The 24,147-nt window shown below is 51.2% G+C and overlaps 1 protein-coding gene across 4 annotated transcripts in view; it reads left to right on the forward strand.

Annotated features, from left to right (window-relative positions):
- Positions 1–24,147, forward strand: part of LOC146771117 (vacuolar-sorting protein SNF8) — a 334,422-nt gene that overhangs the window by 144,594 nt on the left and 165,681 nt on the right. For all 4 annotated transcript variants that reach the window (XM_085640346.1, XM_085640345.1, XM_085640347.1 and 1 more), the window contains 2 exons: positions 1,526–1,598; positions 1,729–1,870. In XM_085640346.1, the coding sequence (XP_085496472.1) occupies positions 1,526–1,598; positions 1,729–1,870 (215 nt within the window). The remainder of the gene's footprint in view (positions 1–1,525; positions 1,599–1,728; positions 1,871–24,147) is intronic.

Here is a 24,147-nt window from a genome sequence, read left to right on the forward strand (position 1 = left end):
GAGTGTTGGAAACCAGCGGTGGTTGGGCTATGTAGGCAATAACCTGGCCATTGCCTCTTCAAGAGGCTCTTTCTTTAGGTTTAGAACCTGATGGGAAGGAATAAACCTGGTTGATTATATATGTTCCTGGAGGTGTTCCATGTAGTGGCACTTCTTTAATTAGAGTTGGGGAAGATGGTTGAGTGGTGGAAAGAACCTATTTCTCAACTGAATTTGAGCGATGTTTATGTCCAAAGCCATTTGTGCTATCTTTATGCTTCAAATGGTGTGTACTGCAGACTTCACAGTTGTGCGCGAGCCCCATCTGGAATGGTGAAGTGTCTGAAGTGTGGGAGGGAGGACATGTGAACACATCCAGTGGCACCTGATAGCTTCCTGAGCTTAGCTATTACGGCACATCCTATTTTTGACATGAATATTTTCCCAATTGTCTGATGTCTGGAGATTTTATATTAAATGGGAAATCTACTGAAGGAAACGTTAAGACTGTGAGCAGTGTGGCATTTTAGGTATTTCTCGCGATTAAATATTTGTTTGAGTTAGAAGGATTGGAAGGGGTTCCCTTCTAACAGTCTCTCGAGGAAGCTTTACTTTTTATTTATTTTCTGGAACAATCACAACGCAACGCTTGTTAACTACTTACTTTTGCCTGCCTCGGTGTTGCAGACCATCATTTCTCAAATAGAAGCATTGTTTAAGGTTACAATGCATTCTCAGTCTTAACTTGTCCACCAGTAGGGTTCATGTAAAGATAGACCAATGCATAGCCAACAGCAGTTTTTTTTAACACTACAAGTGTATCCATTTCTTAGTATCTACTATCCCCCTATGCCCCCCATGCTCAGTTTGTGAGCATCTCCTCTGGATACAGAGGCCTTCAGGTGTATGACTGTGCATATTTGTGAAGACAAAGGCATTCAGAAGCACCTCTAGCAGTAATAAACCTCTCATGCCTAACTCCTCTCAAACCCCCATCCATCCGCAACTCTGTTGACTTTGTGACATGGACACGTTTTGTTCCCTGCGGTGTCAAAAAAGAACCTTATAGGGGGTGCTAAAACTGATATTCACATTCTGAATTTGAAAAATAAAACTTCACAAAGTTATCATTCTTTAAGGCTAATTTTGTTTCAAATTACAGACCTGCTCAAAAATTAAAGTGCAGCATGTAAACAAGTGCCACACCATCGCTTACACATCTGATACATTTGCTTATTTCTGTGCATACTGTTACTTTCCTATTATGCTGAACCTTGCTCTGGCAAGTCTTTTGCAAGATGTGCCTGAGATTATATTAACGGTACAGTACAAGCAGTGCAGCCTCCAATGCCAATATGTGGAGAGGTTTGGAGTTACATTTCCATATTCCGTAACCAACTAGCAACAAGGGTTGCTCTTATGAATTAAAATGGTTGTACAGAAAAAGTGACATTGTGATGATCATTTCACTTAAAAAAAACAAGTTTGATTACTCTTTCTTCACAAATTTTTCTTTTATTCTTACATTATTTCCTTACTCGCACAGGTCTCATAACTCTACAGGAGCTCCATCAGCAGGTGTTGAAAGGCCGAGGAAAGTTTGCTCAGGACGTTAGCCAGTGAGTATCATATTAGTTTATTGATGTCTGCTCTTGGCTTGATTTCCTGCATCTTCATTTGACGTATGCAGGACCTGCAACCCACACTTTGGTTATCCATTTTTTTCTTCACCCTTCTGTCCTTGTTCAGAGATGATCTCATCCGGGCAATTAAAAAGCTGAAAGTTCTAGGAAATGGATTTGGAATTATTCCAGTAGGCGGAACATACCTGATCCAGTCTGTGCCAGCAGAACTCAACATGGATCACACGGTCGTACTCCAGTTGGCAGAGGTGAGATACTCTGTGAACATAAGAGCGTGTCAGCCTGTAGGAGGTTTGCATCGCCAGAGTTTATTAACCCCAGTTAATTTTGCAAAAGCCCATATGTAGAGTTATGCATCCTCTTTATCACCCACGTACTGTTGAAGCTACAATATAAAAATCTCGATCAAACACTTGGGGAAACAACCCGTACATGTTCCTTATGAAAACCATTCTTATGTGGGTAATCCATCTGCTTTTTTGTTTTATGGATGAGTTTCTCTCTATCACCTCAACCACCGTTCCTGTGTGAGGACAGATGAATGGAACTCTTCTACTAGTTGCAGTTTCACAGTTAGACCAATTTAAAAATGTGTGGCGTAGGATAAGTAGTTTTTATTCTGCCCTCCTGCCACCTGGTATGTGAAGTGGTCTCTGCATGTCTATACATTCTACATATTTATGTGCTCAGATTTCTGTCTAGAACAGGTCATGTAGATCCATTGGGACAATTGATTTTAAAGGGCCCTGGAAATGTTTTTAGAGACCTGGACTGTGAAGGTGAGTGGGACTTAAATGCACCAACATGGACCAATCCTTTGAATCCACCCTGTCCATTATGAGGTTGCTGGCACCTGTAAAAACTCATGCATTATGTAGAGAACTAGGATTGTTGAAACATCAGAAGCCATAGAGCACTTAGAAACTCTAAACCCGTCATGGGTTATTTCACTGAAAATTGTAGAAACAATTGTAGACATCAGTGAGACGGATGCAGCCTTTAGCATGTGGAATAGGGTATGCCTATTAAGTCTGCCTGTCCCCATATTTATTCTTTTTCTCCATGAAAACAGTTCTTAGAGGGGTGCTTTGAAGCACTTGGAAAGCAGGGCTGGACATTTGCATGAAGTCATAAAGCTAGAGTACTACTATAATTAATTCGACTTTGCAACAAATAAATGTAAAACAAAGGCTTCTGACGTTGAATATTGACTGCAGTGAGGAGAATTTACTCCCAGTTTTAACCTGCATTCTAATTGATACATTTAGAAATAAGACCTGCATTTGATTTCAGCAAGCATGTGGAACAGATATATTGTTAGCGGCATAATTCAGTTATTTTTGGGTAGCTCACATTGCTTTGCTGTTTATACGTAGATATTACCAGGCCTCCCAGCTAGTTGTAGTTAATGGCTGGCTGTTTGCCGTCCAGTAGGGGTAATCCTTGAACACTGATCAACAAGCTTTGAGCCAGAGAGCGACCCTTGACCTTGCCAGGTAGGTCACCCCCCCCCCCCGCTGCAGCTCCACCTGCGCTCTCTGAGAGCCCTTTTGCTCCTTTTGCTCCTTCTGTGCCCCGCTGCCCATTTTGCATTTTGTCCCCTGTTCTCTTGTATGCCCTTATTCCCTCTGTGCCCCGCTGCCCATTTTGCCTTTTGTTCCCCGTTCTCTTGTGTGCCCTTGTTCCCTCTGTGCCCCGCTGCCCATGTTTGCCTTCTGTGCCCCCTGTTGTGCCTGCTCGCCCCCCTCGCTGCTCCCGCTCCCACCGCTGCATCCCCTGCGGCCCCACCCCCGCGCCCATTCGCTGCTCCCTGCCGCCCGCCTCTCAGCTGCTCCTCCCTTTCACCTCCCCTTAAAATGGCGGCCGCTGCGCGGTGAGGAGAGCGAACCTTCACCTTGCCAGGTAGGTTGCTCCCCCCGCTGCAGCTCCACCTGCGCTCTCTGAGTGCCCTTTTGCGCCCCGCCGCCCATTTTGCCTTTTGTCCCCCGTTCTCGTGTGTGCCCTTGTTCCCTCTGTGCCCCGCTGCCCATTTTGCCTTTTGTCCCCCGTTCTCTTGTGTGTGTGAGAAAGTGGCTCTGTATATACTGTTCCTTAATAGGTACAGGGTGTACAGAGTCCACAGTCCCCAAGGGTTTGGCAGAGGCTAAAGTTAGATATAACCTTACTCTCTAAAGTGGTAGCTTGGTCGAGCAGTAAGGCAACATCAGAGGACAGTGTAAAGCATTTGTTGTACACACTCAGTCAGCTAATAGTCTCACACACTCAATAACTGAACTCTAGGCCAATGGTTTATATATAAAAAATATATGCTTGTTTTATTTTAGAACCAACAATAGGTATTAAAATATACTTTCTCAGAATGAGATGCTTTGTATAAATACTTTTGCAATATGCAATTGACTTGTCTGTTGATCGCGGTAGGGGGGGCACCTTGTTCTGAGGCTGCAGGCTTCTTCAGGAGGGTCGAGGGAGGTCCTTGGGTGCCGGACTCGAGGTCACAGTCGCCGTGGGGTCGTCCTCGAGGTCTTTGTTCACTCCGGCACTGGCCAGGCTTGGCTGGTGCAGAGTGTGCTGGTTTCGCGGTTCCGGGCTGCTGCCAGGGATTAGAAACAGGTTTTGAGTAGAGCCCCTACTCATGGGAGTCCCAGGGGCTTAGAGCCAAAAGGTAGCCAGGTCCTCCGGGGTTTGTGAGGTTGCTGGCCACAAGAGATGCCGGGTTGGAGCAGGAGCAGGTTCGAGGGTCGACAGGCCGGTAGGGCTGGGGCCAAAGCAGTTGGTGTCTTCCTCTTTTCAGCAGCTGCAGGGCAGGTCTTCTTTCTTCTTGCTCTTCTTGTAATTTTGAATCTGGAATCTGGGGAAGGAAGGTTCAGGGTGCCCCTAAATACTAGATTTAGGGGCGTTACAGGTAGGTGAAGGGCAGGGACCAATGGGTCCCTGTCCTGGGGTGGGTACACCCCCTATCCTGCCTCTCTCCTGTGGGAGGGGGGCAGTAGCCTAATCCTGATTGGGTAGGGCTTCCCATCTTCAAGATGGCGAGAGCCCGGGGATGTGCTTCACCTCGCCTCCCCCACCTGAGGGGTGGGGTTGGCAGGCTGGCACATTCCTTGTCCTTATTTGGTGTTTCCGGCCAAGCTTCCCGCCAGATTGGGGGGTTGCAGTGGCCTGGGGAAACTCACAGAGGCGGCATGCCTTTGAAGCTTCCCCCTGCCCATCCGGGGGGGAGGAGATTTAGCACCTCGCCCAGGATGTGCATTGTTGCAGGCCCAGGAGAGCAGGGGCTCTCCTACCCAGGGGTCCAGCAACATGTCTGGTGTGTGGCAGCCTAGGCAGCCTCAGCACAGACGTGGATTGTAGGTTAGGTTTTAGGGGGCATCTCGAAGATGCCCTCTAGGGTGCTTGGCACATTAAATCCCACACTGGCATCAGTGTGGGTTTAATGTGCTGAGAAGTTTGATACCAAACTTCTCAGTCTTCAGTGCTGCCTTTATGGTGCTGTGGAGTTCGTGTTTGACGAGCTCCCAGCACCATGTACTCTTAAAGGGCAGCACTGCACTTACAGAGCCCAGGAATGGACCTGGGTACTGTAGGGGCACAGGGCTCCTGCTCCCACACCATTGGCATAGGGCATCCAGCTAGAGGGGTGGCTGATGTATGCCATGGCAGTGTAGGTGATGGGCATGGCACATAGGGATGTGTGCCATGTCGACTCTTTGCTTTGTCTTGCACCCAGACACTCAGCCTGCAAAGGCAGTGTGTGTGTGTAAGGGTACAGGGCCTCTAAGGGTGGCACAATGAGTGCTGCAGCCCTTAGAGGCCTTCCCTGGTCACAAGGCCCTGGGTACCGAGGGTACCATTTACCAGGGGCTGACATGTGGCCAGGGATTGCCTATTTGGGTTATGTGTTTTTAGGGAAGGAACATAGGCCCTGGGCACCTGATTGGCAGGAGTCCATGGTACACTCAGTCAAAGTACATTCAGCAATTTAGCAAAAAGTGGGGGCATACCATGCAAGAAAGATGGCACTTTCTCACAGTGTGCCCTTGTTCCCTCTGTGCCCCGCTGCCCATTTTGCCTTTAGTTCCCCGTTCTCTGGTGTGCCCTTGTTCCCTCTGTGCCCCGCTGCCCATTTTGCCTTCTGTGGCCCCTGTTGTGCCTGCTCGCCCCCCTCGCCGCTCCCGTTCCCGCCGCTGCATCCCCTGCAGCCCCACGCCCATTCGCTCTCCCCTGCCACCCGCCTCCCAGCTGCTCCTCCCTCCCACCTCCCCTTAAAATGGCGGCCACTGGCGCGCCTAAGACAAGCTCGTCTGCGCCCGTCCGCGCCTGGACCGCGCCCAGCACCAGAACCCCTGGCCCCCGCACCAGCCATGAAGACCGCCTCCAATACGACACCAGCACCTTCATCGCTCTCAACCCAGGACGGACCCTCACCTGCTGCAGGGCCACCCCGAAGCGCACCCACGGTCCATTCGCCTGCCAGAACTGCAGCTTCTCCTGCATCGAAGACGCAGAGACACCCGCCACGACAGAACACAACCAGCTCCGATGCATCCTGATCAACACTCGCTCCGTACGCAAACACGGCGTCGAGCTCTGGGACCTACTCGACACCGCATCACCAGACGTCGCCTTCCTGACCGAGACCTGGATGAACGAAGCCTCCTCTCCAGACATCGCCATAGTCATCCCCGATGGATACAAGATCTCCAGCAGAGACCATACCAACGGAGTCGGAGGAGGAATCGCCATCGTCCACAAGAAGACCATCAGGGTCTCAACAAACACCGACGACACTCTCAGCACCGCCGAACACATGCACTTCCAGATCCACATGGACCCCAAGACCACCCTAAGAGGCACCCTCGTCAACAGACCACCCGGACCCCGACCACAATTCTGCGACGCCATCGCCGACTTCATCAGCACGCACGCACTGACCTCCACCGACTACATCCTCCTCGGAGACCTGAACTTCCATCTGGAGAACAATGACAGCAACTCCTCCACCCTGATAGACAACCTCGCCAACCTCGGACTGGAACAGTTCGTCACGACGTCAATGCCATCTTCTCCTCAAGCCCCCACGTCTCCTTCAGCCACATCTCCGAACCCACCTTGACCGACCACCACTGCATCCACTTCACCTTCCGGAAACCCGTCGCACATCACCGCACCCTACAGATCCCCCGCTGCTGCTGGGGCAAAATCACGAAGTACAACTACAGACAAACCTCGCACTCAACCCACCGACCAACCCCTCCAACCCCGACGATGGTGTGCGCACCCTCAGACGATGGATGGACGACTGCGCCAACACCTTAGCCCCGCTGAAAAAACAAACCCTCAGAGACACCAGCAAAAGAGCCAACTAGCGTCAAAGCGCACATGCCGGAAGTTGGAGAACATATGGCACAGCGAGAAGTCGCCGGGCAGCCGCGCAGCCCACAAAGACGCCATCCGCAACCACCACCACCTCATCAGAACCGCCAAGAGGACCTCCTTCAAAGACTGCCTCGACAACAACGCACACAACAGCAAGGAGCTCTTCAACGTCGTGAAGGAACTCTCCAACCCCAGCTCCCCCAACGACCTCCTGCCGTCGCAAGCCCTGTGCGACTCCCTCGCCACCTTCTTCCACCGCAAGATCGCCGACATCCACGGCAGCTTCAACCCCCGGACGACCCTAACAGGCCCCAACACGCCGGACCCACCACACCCCACCGACCACGACCCCCTAACAACCTGGGCCAACGTGAGCATCGAAGACACAATCAAGACCGTGGGCACAATCCACTCCGGCTCGTCGTCTGACCCTGTTCCACACCACATCTTCAATAAAGTAGGCAGCGCCATCGCACCCTACCTGCGCAACATGATCAACCTCTCCTTCGAGACCGCGACCTTCCCTGAGAGCTGGAAATAATCCGAGATCAACGCCCTACTGAAGAAACCCAAGGCGGACCCGAGCGAACTCAAAAACTTCCGGCCCATCTCCCTGCTTCCGTTCCCAGCTAAGGTCATCGAGAAGATAGTCAACATCCAGCTCACCCGCTACCTCGAAGACGACAGCATCCTGGACCCCTCCCAGTCAGGATTCCGCAGCAACCACAGCACCGAGACCGCCCTCATCGCCGCCACAGACGACATCAGGATCCTACTGGACAACGGCGAGACGGTGGCCCTCATCCTTCTGGACCTCTCCGCCGCCTTCGACACCGTCTGCCACCGCACACTACGCACACGACTCCACGACGCAGGGATCTGAGACATGGCCCTGGACTGGACCTCCTCCTTCCTCTCCGGCAGAACCCAGAGAGTCTGCCTCCCCCGTTCCGAAGCCTCCGAGATCATCTGCAGCGTCCCGCAGGGATGCTCCCTCAGCCCAACGCTGTTCAACGGCTACATGGCGCCTCTCGCACGCATCGCCCGACATCACGACCTCAACATAATCTCCTACGCCGACGACATGCAACTGATCCTCTCCCTCACCAAGGACCCCCTCACCACCAAATCCAACCTCCACCAGGGAATGAAGGCCGTCGCCGACTGGATGGAGAATAGCCGCCTCAAGCTGAACACAGACAAGACGGAGATCCTCATCCTCGGGCCCAACCCCTCAGCATGGGACGACTCCTGGTGGCCCGCGTTGCTGGGGACACCCCCCGCACCCATCATCACGCACGCAACCTGGGAGTCATCCTCGACTCGAAACTCACCATGACCAAACAAGTCAACGCTGTCTCCTCCACCTGCTTCAACACCCTCCGTATGCTCCGCAAGATCTACAGATGGATCCCGACAGACACAAGGAAAACATTCACCCATTCCCTTGTCAGCAGCAGACTCGACTACGGAAATGCCCTCTACGCCGGAGCCCCGACCAAGCTCATCAACAGACTGCAAAGAATCCAGAATGCCTCTGCACGCCTGATCCTCGACTTGCCGCGACCACCTCACCCCCCACCTGAGGAACCTGCACTGGCTCCCTGCACACAAGGCACTCCACAAGACCGGCCCAGCTTATCTCAACAGTCGACTCTCCTTCTACGTACCCAATAGGAAACTCCGCTCCGCAGATCTCTCCCTGGCTACCGTCCAATGCATCCGTAGAACCACAGCCGGAGGCAGATCCTTCTCCCACCGCGCCGCCAAGACCTGGAACACCCTCCCCCTCATCCTAAGACAAACCGAAGACCTTCTAACCTTCAGGAGACAACTCAAGACCTGGCTGTTCGACCAGTAGCAACAGCACCCTCAGCGCCTTGAAACCCTTGCGGGTATGTAGTGCGCTTTAAAAATTATTTGATTGATTGATTAATTGATCTCAGTGCTTCATTTAAAGGATGTAAGTATTCTGACAACTATGCCAGGCGGCACCAGAGAAGTGGTGAATGTGGCATTTAAGCGAACAGATCGACAGAATGTCCTAATGTTAGAAATGTCATTGTGGGGCTCGGTTTTACACCGCAACCTGCAGCAACTATAATGATTTAAAAGATGGGATACTATAGGTATATCGCATTTGGTATATGTGGGAGATGGTCAGCTGGCATCAAAACATTCTCAGATTTGAAGGGGGAGTTTAACCATGCACATAGGTAGAGGTGTGGCACAGCGGCCACAGCGACTGACTCCGGAGTGCGGGGATCACAGTTTGATCGCCGGCTGCAGCTCAGCATCATGCGACTCCGGGCAGTAGCTCACTTAATCTTCCAGATGGCCCCCAGCACCTTGAAACATTAGGGGTTGGTATGTACGCACTTTATAAGTCAGGATTATTATACATTTGCAATTCTTCAGGTACATACAGGCTTCAAAAACACTAGACAGGGAGCTGTTGTGTAGTGTGCAGAAGGAATGTCTCCTCCGTTGAGTATCCAAGAAGAGAAAGGTCACTCATGGGGTTCCAGAGAGCAGGGCTCATCATTGTCTCCTATTTTGTTTAATATTATGCACTTCCTTTAAATTTCTTGATTCGTTCCTTTTGGCTTAGTTTGTATGTGTCTTGATGTCTTATGCAGATGACACAGCTGTGTTTTAGCTTAATCATCCTGTGAAAGAAACTCAATCATTTTAACCCCTGTTTCTCTGCCGTTCAGTTATGCATGAGACATAATAAGCTCAAACTGAACCCAGAAGACTGATCTTTTGATTGTGTTCCTGTATCTTCTTGAATGGCTAACTTCTGGCCTGATAATCTTGGCTTTCTTTCCCCCCTGAACCCTTGTAGGTGCTTAATTGTCTGAGCTTTAAGCTAGATAAATAACTATCACATGAAGAGCAGTTCAATTCAATGATATCCTATTGTATCAGCTTAAATTATTGAGGAAATGCTTGAAAGTAATGTCTCTTAAACACAGGCCTACAGCATCAATCCTCAAGGATTGACTATGTCAACACCTACTAGATCGGCTAACCTTCTAAGCTACTCAATCAACTACAATGTATCCAGAATACCGCTTGAAAGAAAATGCCTCTTTTTGTGTGGTCACCCCCAAGTTTTTGGACTGATTCTGCTGGTTTATTGACTCAGAGTACACTGAGGCCTGTTAACCAGACCTTAGAGCCTGCACCCTTATCCTTTAACTGGTATGTAATTAGCTCTTACCCAAATGGCTAAGCTAACTTACTTGTAAATCCTGAGTAAATGGCACCCAGGGCATGCAAGTTAATACAGCACTGGTTGTGTGATCTTAGTAAAACAAGACTCCTAGCCCGCCATTCTCAGGCTGGAAGAGCAGTTTAACCTGCTAGCCCACTTTGCTGTTTAAAGTAATGGCAAAGTCAGACATCCCCCTTGTACATGTGTACGTCACCCCGTATGGCAGGCCTATTGAGTCCTCAGGCAGTGTGCAACATATGCAACGGGCAGAATGTGTAATTTCACATGTTGTGATAGTAAAAACATAAAACTGTTGTTTTTACTGTGGAAAAGCTTGGTCGCCTAATTGGTGAGTATAGAATTACACCCTGACCCCTCAGCTACGCAAACTCTGGAACGGTGCGACGGTGAGTAATCCAAGTTATCAAACAACTTGTTACATTAAGCCTGACTTGATTCTCAGGTCGAAATTAATGTAACACGTTGCATTGTACAACTTTAGCAAAGTTGCCACTTTGTTGCCTTTAGTCCCCTGTGCCCATAGTGGTTGCTCACTGGGTCCTGTCGCTGAGACAGCTTTCTGCCCTCGTGGGGAGACATGCTAACGACAAGAAGGATACAATGGGAGCCTGCTATGAAAGGAGATTTCACCTCCCACCTGCAGGAAGCCACACAGGTGTCGGCCCAAAAGGCAAGCTTTAAAGGAGAAACTACCTTTGACGGGCAAATGGTAAGACTTAGGAGAGCGGCTGCCCATTGTTCAGGCAGACGGACTGGCACTAGGGAAAGGAAAGGGGAAGCCAGTTGCCAAACTGGTTTTCCAGGGGCATGTAGCTCCCTTGGTAGCCACCCCTCTTGGCTGGGCTAGGGAGCTCCACGAGCTGGGAGAATGGTCCCTGCCATATTGGAAGTGGGCAAAATGGTGCATGATCATCAGGTGGGAGGGAACCTGGTAGCCACTGGCCACCAACAGCATCCTGCCCTGAGATTTTCTGAGCAGAAGTAGGGCATCCCAAACTCAGATGTCAACTGGAAGAAGGACTGCCCTACTGCACTGTCGCGGACAGCACCTGCTAGCAAGCAGAGGAGAGGGACTGTGTCTGCTGTGTCCTGCTTAAAAGAAGTTGTCAAATTGTTTACAAAAGATCCTAGGCAACTATATGTTTTAACATGGATTTAACTCCATTTTCGCACTATTGGGGCATCGATTGAAATGATCAGAGAAACAGCTTGACTCACATTTTATGCATTTATTTATCAAAATGATGTTTTTATATAACTTTAAATGTATAACAGCGATTTAAATATCATCTAAAAAATCATCCTGATTATTTTTAATAATAATTAGTCGTACAAACAATCATCCTTCCATACAGTATATAGTCATAGACTTGCATAGTTTTAACATGCTTATCTTTATGAACTCTCAAAAGCTTGATAATGTAATGTTCATAGAAATTAATTTAGATCACGGGCCTTGTGTTCTAAAATTTAAACAATCACTAGGGAGTATTGTCTTCCTCCTTAGTCAGACGGATTTGTCAATCATAGGTTATATAATTCATTCCTCTACGCGCGTTTCGGCTGGAAGCCTTCATAAGGAAGCCACACATTAGCCCAACAAGTCCTGTATCTGTAAACAACATAGCATACTTATTAATAGTCATTTGCACTCTAAGTTCATGCTGTGCCACCTTTTGTGTCATAGTGTTCATAGAGATATGGATCCATAGACATATGTATGTCACATGGAGCCGATATATTTGAGTGCTCCAAGACAGAAAAAGAGGTGAAAGGAAGATGATTGATCAATAATTAAAAGATACCAGGTCTAACCAAAGGGTATAGGAGTGGGTACAATCCAAGGACGCATACAGTCTCTAATAGACAAGAGAACAAGTGACCTGGAAATGTTGACATGGGTGTTGAAGAATTGAAAAACATGCTAAAGCATAGATTTCTTGCACCACTCCCCTACGTGGCATGAATAGATTCCTACCATACCTATTGATTGTTTGTGGTTATATGCAGTTACGCAGGTGTCCCGTAGTGGGTTCTAGTTTGGGTGTTCAAATTATGTTGATGCTAGTCTATATTGACTTTTTATGTGTACAATTAAGTCACATCTTTAGAGATTGTCATAAAATTAATTGACGCTCACCCTGAGAAATCTTTTGTACGAGTGATGATTAGCATATGTAGTCAGCAACTCACTCTCGTGAATGGCTGCATGGCTATATGCTACAAAACAATATGGTTGGAGTCGAATGTCGGATGTCCAGAGTGAAAATGATTTTTTGGTTAGGTTACGCAGACTACTATACATAAATGAAGAACGCTCTGTGGGGGTCGAGTATCAGCTGTCCAAAAAGGGGAAGATTTAAAAAAAAATAGAAATTAAACTAAGCAGATGGCTATTTGCTATGGATTGAAACAACTCAATGTGAGTCGAGTGTCTAATGGCCAAAATGGAAAAAAATTATTAGTTGAAATGTAATGTTCTTACCCTGCTGTGTTATTGGATTAGTGCCAGTAGTTTCAGACTGCTTTCCGAGCAGTCTCTTCAGTTGTGAGCTGTATTCCCCAGAGTCTGTCTGGTCCTTACTCTGACGCGTCTTATTTGGGATCCGGCCGCGTAACCGGTCTTCTCATTGCGCATTCATACAAAAAACTGGGAAGGGCAAGAAGAAGTTGTCTCCAGAGCCCAACCAAAGTCAAGGGACTCCAAGGGCCAGCTGACTGGCCTCCTGTTTGTACACAGGGACACAACAGCTGAAGAAGCCATGCGTTATTACGCGATGACTAACTCTAAACTGGCTGTAATGAACCCTGTTGTGTTTGGTATCAAACATATTGAAATCATACCCCCAACACCGTAAATGCTGATTCAATGCACTGTAAAACTCCTCAGGAGGCCCTCAGTCCTCCTGGTACCAGTCTTCTAGAACCGGACAGCAAACTATGGCTGCTGCTTATAAGAAAGTGCCCTCGTTTTGCATGGTCACCCCTACTTTTTGCCAAACTGTTGATGTACTTTGCCTGAGTGTGCCCTGGGTTCCTGCCAACCAGGTACCCAGGGCCTATGTTCTTTCCCTAAACTGCTTTAAAACAAAACGCAGTTGGCATTCTTTGGCCACATGTCAGTCCCTTGTAAATGGTACCATAGGTACCAAGGGCACTTTAGCCAGGGAAGGCCTCTAATGGCTGCAGCACTCATTGTGCCACCCTTAGAAGCCCTGTACCTTTACACACACACACACACATACACCAATTGCAGGCTACATTTTTTGGTGCAGAACAAAGTGAAGAGTCGACATGGCACACATCCCTGTGTGCCATGCCTACAACGCACTGCCCTGTCATAGGTCAGCCACTCCTCTAGCTGGGTGCACTATACCAGTGGTGAGGGTACAGGTGCATGAGCCCTGTACCCCTACAGTGTCTAAACCAATTCTTAGACATTGTAAATGCAGTAATGCCTTTAGGAGTATATGGTACTGGGAGTTTATCATTACGAACTCTGCAGCACCATAATGGCTTTACTGAAAACTGGGAAGTATCAAACTTCTCAGCACATCAAACTCACAATGATGCCAGTGTGGGATTTAATGAAAAATGCACACAGTGGGCATCTAGAGATGCCCCCTGAAAAACAACGTAAGTCTAGTGTCCTGGCTGAGTGGCTGCTCGCAGGCTGCCACCACCAGACAGGTTTCTGGACCCCTGGTTCGAGAGCCTGCCGCTGTCGGGGGTCTGGAACAATGCACATCCTGGGACGAGGTGCCAAGCCTCCTCCCCCAGGTTGGGCAGGGTCCACGAAGGGGAAGCTTCAAAGGCTTGCCGCCTTTGTGAGCTACCCCAGCCATTTGCTGCTTCCAGTAACTGGCCCCCACCGGTTCTGAACCCCACTTTGGGCGGGAGAATTGGCGGGAAAACCAAGTGAGGAAGGAAGAAATGCCCACCTTTGCCAACCCCACCACTCAGGTGGGGGAGGCGAGGTGAAGCACAACTCTGTCCCTGCCATCTTGCAAATGGGGGAACCCAGCCAACCAGAGAGAGGCCTATGCCCCCTTCCCAAGGAAGGGACCCACTGGTCGTGACCTTTACCTACCTGTAACGCCCCTATATCTAGTATTTAGGGGCAACCCCCGAACCCTTCCTCCTCAGACAAGAACTCACCAAGAAGAAAAGAAGAAGGACCAAAGAAGCCAGGCTGAACTAAGAAAAGGAGAACACCCACTGACTTGGCCCCAGCCCTATTGGCCTGTCTGCACCTCGAACCTGCTCCAGTGAAATCCCGATGTGTCCTGCAGCCCCCAAGAACCTGGAGGATCTGCCCTACTTTCCCAAACCAAGACTTTGTCTCCCCGTGAGCACCGGATTTGCTCACCCACAACTCTGGCTCCGGCCAAATCAGCGCGTCTGCACCCGACCACCATGGCCCGAGTTCAAGTGGCCCATCACCACAAGGAGGTCTCCCCGGGGATCCTGACCTGAGATCTGCTGATCTCTGACCTGCCTCGAATCTCCAATCGACGCCTGCATCCCCTTTCTGGAGGGTCCCCCTGATCGCGACCGGAGCTGGTAAGAAAATCCGACACCTAAAGACACCCCTGCACCCGACATCCTACGGGGTGGCCCAACTGACGACATCCTCAGGCATCCCAACTTTCGTCTTCAACCGGTAGTCACCTCCAGAAGATCTTCGTCCCCAAGTCTGCAGTGTTAGTTGCAACCGGAGAATCCCCATTGAAATCAACAGGGCACCCAATGCCAAAACAGCACCCTGCACCCGCCACCCCTGTGCGGCTGTGGTCTACTTTGGGTGCTGACTCGGATCCCCCTTTGCCCTGAGCCTAACACCTGGAGCTTTGCTCCTACAACCTTGTGGCCTGCTCGTGAGCAGCCACCAACTGGCAGCCCCCTATCCCACATTGGATAACATTGGGCCTTAGCACTCTACACCTGGCCGCCCTAGTGCCGCTGACGGTGTTCTGAGAGTGCATCCTCGAACCTGGGGGGAACCCTGGTTCTAATCCCAGGAATCCAACTCCCATAACCAAATACTTCCCTGTAAACCGATAACTCCATTTCCTCCCATTGGATTGCATTGACTGCCTTTCTTGAAAATTGTTCTAAGTTGGTTTGTATGAAAACGTGAACAACTACAAATGTACTAAAAGTGAATTACTTACCTTTTGTCCAGGAGATGTCTCAGTGTGCAGTGTGATATCTAGGGATATCACACTCTCAGTGTGATATCTAGGGATAACACACTGATTAGCAAAAGTAACTTAAAAAGTAATGTGCACAGTAATCTGTAAAGTAACTGGAAAGTAATTTCGAACTGTTGACTTAACTGTAATTCAACCAATTGCATTTGAGCCTGCATTCAACTGTAAATAACTGCATAAGATTTTGCAAAGTATTATTTCACTTACCTGCACCAGGCTTGGTTCTAGAAATAAAAGAATTAAATAATATTTGTTTTTGAGTGTGTAACATCATTTGCTGTGTACCACAAATGCTTAACACTGCCCTCTGATAAAACCTTGCTGCTCGCCCACACTACCACAAATAGAGAGTAAGGTGTTATCTACTTTTACCTCTGCCTACCTTTGGAGGTTCCACTGGACTCTGCACTTTATACCTCATTTTGGTGTAGTATATACAGAGCCAGCTTCCTACACTGCTGACCAGAGACCCCATTTGCCCCCCTGCTGCTCAGCCAAGCTCGAGCAGGGGAAGGCAGGACAATAGGTTTCCTGTCACAGGGAGTTGTGACCACCTCCCAGGCAGGACTTAGTGTATTGGGACAGGGTGGGGGCACTTGCCAGCGCCACTAGACTGATTTGAAGGGCACATTGCGTAACCTCCTTGTATACTCCCGTTGGAACCATTTCAAGGAGCCGTTAGCTCCAGCTCTGGCGTGAAACTGGACAAAGGACAGCCCATCCTGTGGGAGTAACCCTGGAATCATCCCTACCCTTTCCTTAGGGTACTTAAGGGCTTACCTGTGGGTGGTTCCTTAGATTCGTCGTGGGACAAGATTTAGATCCAAAACCACTTTATCTTCAACCGTCTTGGCATTTTGGACTTCGCTGGACTTCCCTTTTGGAACAGAGACTGCACCTGGGAAGACTAGTGCTGGTCCTGATCTTGTAGTCCTGCCAGTCTTCTGCGTTCTGCGCCTGTGCTTCATACAGGTTCTTCTACAGGCCTATGGACATCCTAGACACCCGAAGGAATCTCCCTTGAAGTGAAGGAGTCGCATCCCTGCATCTGCAGGCATCGCAATGAAGCTGGCTGGTCTACTGTTCCTGAGCTCCTACAGACTCCGAAAGGTTCAGCAACACAGGTGGTGGCTCTGCAACTCCCTCGAGACCTGCACTGTCTTCACAGCAAGGTTGAAGCCTGTATCCCTCGTCCGAACCGCTGGAGCAGTACCCCTGTGCATGTGTCGACTTGCCGTTGCCAAGGCTTGTTGACTGTCTTCACCAGAGATCTTCGCGCTCCAACCTTAAGCATCTCTTGCAACCAAGATCTTCGTCCGCACCGCAACCTCTGCAACGTGGGCCTACATTCTTTGGTGAGTTGCTCGAGGTCCTCTTGCCACTCCTGTGCCTTTGGCCTGTGGGTCCTCTTGAGAGTCTTCTTTGGCTCCAGTGGGCTCCCCTGCTTGCTCGGGGCCAGCTCTGACTTACCTGCTTGTGGTGAGTCCCTTGCACATTCTTGTCCCGACATTGCACCTTTTTCGACTGCTACGTTTGTTGTATTGCCAAGGCTTGTTGGTACCCCTGCAGGACACTGACCCCCTGGCTCTTGGCATCCGACGTGGGACAGCTCTTGAACGGCTCCTGGTCTTCCACAGCGTTGCCTGGTCCGCACAGCTGCAACTGCAAGGGCACTGTCAACTCTCCTGCATGTCTGACATCAGTGGGCATTCGTCTTCTGTGCCTCCTGTTCACTCCTGAGTGGCATAGACTATGTCCCCTCTGCTTGCAGGTACCTCTCAACTTAAATCCACCTTTGGGTTACACCGGACTCTTTCGCCTTCTTCGCCAGCGGCATATTCACTAAAGTCCTCCATTGTGGTCTACGGAGGTCTCCGACGTCACTTCGCTCCTCCGGTCCAGGCCAGCCCTCTCCCCAGCAGCTCCGATTGCAGCAACACTCGCCTCTGTTCCAGAGCCCTCCCGCCTTCTGGCTTCGAATCGGCAGCCCGCTGCCTCTGCTCAGTGTACTTTTCTCTCCTGGTCTTCTCAGGACTTTTGCTGGGAGACTCATTTTAGTAATTTTAAAGTTATTCTTGAACTTAATTTAAAGTGCATTTCTTTTACTCCACTGTCTATTTTCAGGTAGCCTTTTTCCCGCCGCTGCTGCCCCTGCGGTCCCTCCCACCAACACAGTCCCCGCTCCCACCTCCAGTCCCGACCCCCTCCCCTACTTAATGGCGGCCGCTGCGGGGGAGCGTGTGTGATACCTAGACCTCCGGTCCAAGCCAGCACTCTCCCCAGCAGCTCCGCTTGCAGCAACACTCGCCTCTGCTCCAGAGCCTTCCCGCCTTCTGGGTTCGAATCGGCAGCCCGCCTCCTCCGCTCAGTGTACTTTTCTCCTCCTGGCCTTCTCAGGACTTTTGCTGGGAGACTCGTTTTAGTAATTTAAAGTTATTCTTGTACTTCATTTAAAGTGTATTTCTTTTACTCCACAGTCTATTTTCAGGTAGCCTTTTTCCTGCCGCTGCTGCCCCTGCGGCCCCTCCCACCAACACAGCCCCCGCTCCTGCCTCCCCACCTCCAGTCCCGCCTCCCTCCCCTACTTAATGGCGGCCACTGTGTGGTCGCCCGGCTGGCATGCCGAAGGCGCGCCTAAGGCAAGCCCATCTGCGCCCGTCCGTGACCAGCACCAGAAACCCTGTCTCTCCTAGACCCTACCGCTACGATACCACTATCCTCCACACACTCAATCCCGGAAGACACACTGACTGCGAAAGTTCCTCACCGAACACCATCCTGCCTCAGATCCTTCGCCATCGACAAAGCCCTCACAACCACCGAAGGCCCGCCTGATGCACGCACCGCTGAAACCCTGACATGCTTCTTCCTCGACGTGCGCTCCTTGCACCGACACGCTGTAGAGATCTGGGACCTGATCGACACTCACTCGTCCGATGTCTCCTTCTTCACGGAAACCTGGACCAATACCACCTCCGGCCCTGACATCGCCACTGCCAGCCCTGACAGCTACAAGATCCAGAGAAAGGACCGACCTCACCGCCCAGGAGGATTACTCGCCATCGCACACAAGACCCACCTCCGACTCGCCACATCCAGCACGAGTGACTCCCACTCCAATACAGAACACCTCCACTTCCAGACCGGCCCCAGGACCACGCTACGTGGCACCCCATCTACAGACCACCGGGACCTCGCACCCAGTCCGCTACTACCATCGCCGAGCTCACCGCACCCCACGCCATCACCTCCATGGACTACATTCTACTCGGGGACCTGAACTTCCACCTCGACAACTGCAACGACCCTGACTGCACCAATCTCCTCGACAACCTCGGACTAAGCAGCTGGTCAATACGCCCACTCACAGAGCAGGACACACCCTCAACCCAATCTTCGCGGGAGAGACAAACGTCCACTTCAGCCACACAACCCAGCCCCTCTGGACGGACCACCGCTGCGTCCACTTCACCTTCAACACTGCCTCCGCATCCAAGCCCGCCCCTCGCCCGCCACGAAGGAACTGGAGCAAGGTCACAGAGGAACCCCTCAACACCACCCTCCTCCAAGACCACCCCAGCGCCACGACCGACACCAACTCCGCAGCCATGGATTTCACCGCTGGATATCCCACTGCGCCGACAAGCTCGCACCCCTCCGCCACCCCGCCAAACAACACCCTCTGAAGGCCGTCTGGTTAAACCACGGAACTGCAAGAACCAGACGCTCCTGCAGATGCCTAGAGAAAACCTGCCGAAACCAGAAAACCACGGAAGCACAGAACAACCACTAGAGCTCCCTGAAGGAATACGCATAAGAGACACCAAACGGGCTTTCATAAGAGACAAAGTCCAGACCAACGCCAAGGAACTGTTCAACGTCATACAGCAGTTCACAAAACCCCCCAGCGAATCCACGGACGTCACACCTTCCCAGGAACTCTGCGACAAGCTCAGCTCCTACTTCCATCTGAAGATCAAGGTCCTCTACGACAACTTCAGCGAACAGATGCCGGCAACCCCCCCACCCCCATCCCCCAACGCAGCCGATAAACCAACCATCAATCCTGCCACCGTCGAACAGATCACCGCGACCATGAAGAAAACCCACTCAGGAGCCCCAACGGACCCCTGCCCACCACACATATTCCACAGGGCCGCCATTGCACCCGAACTGGGATGGACCATCAATGCCTCGTTTATGTCTGGCATCTTCCCAGACAACTGGAAACGGGCGGAGGTTAAACCCCTCCTCAAGAAACCAACGGCCGACCCAACAGACCTGAAAAACTACCGGCCCATCTCTCTCCTCCCCATCGTGGCCAAAGTCACTGAGAGACTCGTAAATGCCCAGCAGACCTTCTTCATCAAAGAGAACCCTATCCTGGACGCCTCCCAGTCGGGATTCCGCAGCAACCACAGCACCGAGAGCACCCTCCTCGCCGCCACTGATGACATCCGCATGCCACTCGACCAGGGACACACTGCGGCCCTCATCCTTGTAGACCTCTCCGCAGCCTTCGACACCGTCTCACTTTGCACACTCGCAACCAGACTTCACGACGCGGGGATACAAGGAGCCGCCCCCAACTGGATCCAATCCTTCCTCTCAGGAAGAACCCAGAGGATCAGACTCCCTCCCTTCCTCTCCGAACCCACCGATATCAACTGCGGAGTACCCCATGGATCATCGCTCAGCCCCACGCTCTTCAGCATCTACATGGCCCCCCTTGCCGCCATCATCAGACAGCATGGGCTCAGCATTGTATCCTAAGCAGACGACGCCCAGCTCATCCTCACCAAGAATCCCCAAGACACCAGACTCTGCTTCCAGGAAGGAATGAAGAACGTGGCAGCCTGGATGAAAGACAGCTGTTTGAAGCTCAACTCAGGGAAGATCGAGGTCCTCATCCTCGGACCCTGCACCTCCGCCTGGTCAAGTCAAGTCAAGTCACAAAACTTATATAGCGCACTACATACCCATAGGGTTTCAAGGCGCTTAGGAAGGGGAGGAGGATTACCTTTCGAATATCCAGGTTTTTAAGTTGCTTTCTGAATGCTAGGTGGTTCTGGGTGAGGCGAAGGTATGCGGGGAGAGAGTTCCATGTTTTAGCAGCCAGGTAAGAAAAGGATCTGCCTCCCATGGTGGTCTTGTTGATGCGAGGGATAGTGGCGAGGGCTTGGCTGGAAGAGCGTAGTTGGCGGGAGGGGGTGTAAAAGGACAGACGTGAGTTGAGGCATTCTGGTCCGATGTCGTAGAGTGATTTGTGTGCGTGGGTAAGCAGTCTGAAAGTGATCCTCTTATTGACGGGTAGCCAGTGGAGGTCTTTGAGGTGACCAGAGATGTGTTCGTTGCGTGGGATGTCTAATATGATTCTGGCTGAGGCGTTTTGGATTCGTTGGAGTTTCTTCTGGAGTTTTGCGGTAGTACCTGCGTAGAGGGTGTTTCCGTAGTCCAGTCGGCTCGTGACCAGAGCGTGGGTGACAGTTTTCCTTGTTTCGGTGGGGATCCAGCGAAATGTTTTTCTGAGCATGCGAAGAATGTTGAAGCAGGAAGAGGATACGGCGCTGACTTGTCTGTTCATTGAGAGTGAGGAATCCAGGATGACGCCTAGGTTCCGTGCGTGGTCCGTCGGGATGGGTGCTTTTCCGAGGGCTTCCGGCCACCAGGAGTCGTCCCATGAAGAGGGGGACGTACCTAGAATGAGTACTTCAGTTTTGTCTGAGTTCAGTTTCAGACGGCTGTGTTTCATCCATTCGGCAACTTCTTTCATTCCTTCGTGTAGGTTAGTTTTGGCGGTGCTGGGGTCATTGGTGAGAGAAAGGATAAGTTGGGTGTCATCCGCGTAAGAGATGATGTTGAGGTTGTGATGGCGTGCGATGGCCGCGAGGGGGCTCATGTATACGTTGAAGAGGGTGGGACTGAGTGAGGATCCTTGTGGTACGCCGCAGATGACTTCATAGGCCTCGGACTTGAATGGTGGAAGGCGGACTCTCTGGGTTCTTCCGGTGAGGAACGAGGTGATCCAATCAAGTGCTTTTCCTTGGATCCCGATGTTTCTGAGGCGCTGTAAAAGGGTGCTGTGGCAGACTGTGTCGAATGCTGCAGAGAGGTCAAGGAGGATGAGGGCGACTGTGTCTCCATTGTCCAGTAGAGTTCGAATGTCGTCTGTTGCTGCGATGAGGGCGGTCTCAGTGCTGTGTTTTGCTCGGAAGCCAGATTGTGAGGGGTCGAGGGATTTGTTGGCTTCGAGGAAGGCGGCGAGCTGGTTGTTGACAGCTTTCTCGATGACTTTGGCCGGAAATGGAAGAAGCGAGATGGGGCGGTAATTTTTGAGTTCGGTGGGGTCTGCTGTGGGTTTTTTCAGGAGGGCAGTGAGTTCAGCGTGTTTCCAGTCTTCTGGGAAGGTAGCGGAGTTGAAGGAGCAGTTGATGACGTCTCGGAGGTGCGGTGCTATGACGGAGTCTGCTTTGTTGAAGACGTGGTGAGGGCATGGGTCTGTGGGGGATCCTGAGTGGATGGAATTCATCAGGCGGATGGTGTCCTCAGTGGAGATTGGGTTCCAGGCGTTAAGGGTGTTCACGGGGGGAAGGTGTACAGCAGATGGTGGGGTGGGTTGGTTTCCGGGTTGGTTGTCAAAGCTGTTGTGGATGTCTGCAATCTTGTTGTGGAAAAATGAGGCTAGGGAGTCGCAGAGGGTTTGAGAGGGGGTGATGTCGTTGGAGTTGGCCGAGGGATTGGAGAATTCCTTGACGATGTTGAAAAGTTCCTTGCTGTTGTGGGCGTTGTTGTCAAGTCGATCCTTGAATGCTGTTTTCTTGGCTTTTCGGATTAGTTGGTGGTGAGTACGGGTGGCGTTTTTGAAGGCGTCCTTGGTGCTGGTGGTAGGGTCTTTTTTCCAGGCCTTTTCGAGGGAGCGGCAGAGTTTCTTGGATTTCTTAAGCTCATCGTTGAACCATGAGGCCTTCTTGTTGCCGGGTTTGTTTTGACGTTTTTTCAGTGGAGCTAAGGTATCAGCGGTGTTGGATAGCCATAGGGTGAGGTTGGCGGCGGCTTCGTTAACGTTAGAAGAGAGGGCTGGGGTGTTTTGAAGGAGTAATGCGGAGATTTGGTCCGTGGTGATTTTGTTCCAGTTTCTTTGCAGAGTTGGTTGGAGGTGGTTGGTGGGTTTGGGCTTGTTGTAGGTGAAGTGGACGCAGCTGTGGTCAGTCCAGATGAGATCCGTAGTGTGGCTGAAGGAGACATGATTGCTGGAGGTGAAGATGGGGTCGAGTGTGTGACCTGCGATGTGGGTGGGGGAAGTGACCAGTTGTTTAAGTCCGAGGTTGGCGAGGTTGTCCACGAGGGTGGCGGTGTTGTGGTCGTTGATCTTTTCGAGGTGAAAGTTTAGGTCTCCCAGAAGGATGTATTCTTTGGAGGGGAGCGCGTGTGGGGTGATGAAGTCCGTGATGTCTTCACTGAATTTTGCGCGGGGTCCTGGTGGCCTGTAGAGGAGTGTGCCTCTGAGTGTGGTCTTGGGGTCGGTGTGGATCTGGAAGTGAAGGTGTTCGGAGTTGGCGAGGTTGGCGTCGGAGCTGGTTGAGATGCGGATGGATTTCTTATGGACGATGGCGATTCCTCCTCCTGTGTGGCTGGTACGGTCTTTGCGAGTGATCTTATAGTCTTCAGGGATGGCAATGGTGATGTCTGGTGCGGAGGAAGCGTTCATCCATGTTTCCGTAAGGAAGGCGATGTCCGGAGAAGTGGTGTCTAGTAGATTCCATAGGTCGATGGCGTGCCTGTGGACCGATCGGGTGTTGAGCAAGATGCATTGTAGGTGGTTGGGGTCGGGTATCTGTGGTGTGGTCGTAGTGGAGATGTTGTTGGTGCCGCTGAATTTGCAGGAGAAGCAGGAGAAAGGACCGTGAGTTTGTCCAGGGGCGGCTTGGACGCAGTTGGGGGCGCGACCGGGGTTAAGGGCTAGGAGGGAGGCGGCATCGTAGGTAATGCGGGGGGGCTGGGCAGCGCGAGGGGCAGGGGGTCTGGCGCTGGGCGCGGTCCAGGCGCGGACGGGCGTAGACGGGCTTACCTTTGGCGCACCTTCGGCGCGGGTTGGGCGCGGGCGCTGCGCGTGAACGCTGCGCGCGGGAACAACTGTCATATATGGATAGTGGAGGGGGAGGGGCGAGGGCGGCTCAGCTGGGAGGCGTGGCGGGCTCAAGGGAACAACAACAACAGTAACAGAGCCAAAATGGAGGGGAGGGCAGAGCAGGGCGCCGATAGCACACGATGTCAATTACACAATGCAGGAAAGTAATGGAGCGACCAAGCAAGCATCCGGTGAAGCAGTGACCAGGCGGTGGGAAATGATAATGATTCCTGGCGCTGTTTAAATAAATAATTAAATGCTCACACGCTCTAAAATCTTTTCGCTATGCAAATATAAAGTACCGCAACTCTGAAACGCTGAAACGCTATGGCGCTATTACAATCAATGAATCACTCAGCTTTGTAGCACAATACCGCCTTTCAGCAGCAAGCAGGCAGGGGAGCGACCACTCGAGGCAGGAGCAAGGAGTGGATCACGGAGCACAAAGGTCAGAGGGCGCTCTATATTGTTAGTGGGAGGGCGGCTCAGCTGGGAGGCGTGGCGGGCTCAAGGGAACAACAACAACAGTAACAGAGCCAAAATGGAGGGGAGGGCAGAGCAGGG

This window comes from Triturus cristatus, unplaced genomic scaffold (assembly GCF_964204655.1).
Source record: "Triturus cristatus unplaced genomic scaffold, aTriCri1.1 SCAFFOLD_189, whole genome shotgun sequence".
NCBI classification, from domain to species: domain Eukaryota; kingdom Metazoa; phylum Chordata; class Amphibia; order Caudata; family Salamandridae; genus Triturus; species Triturus cristatus.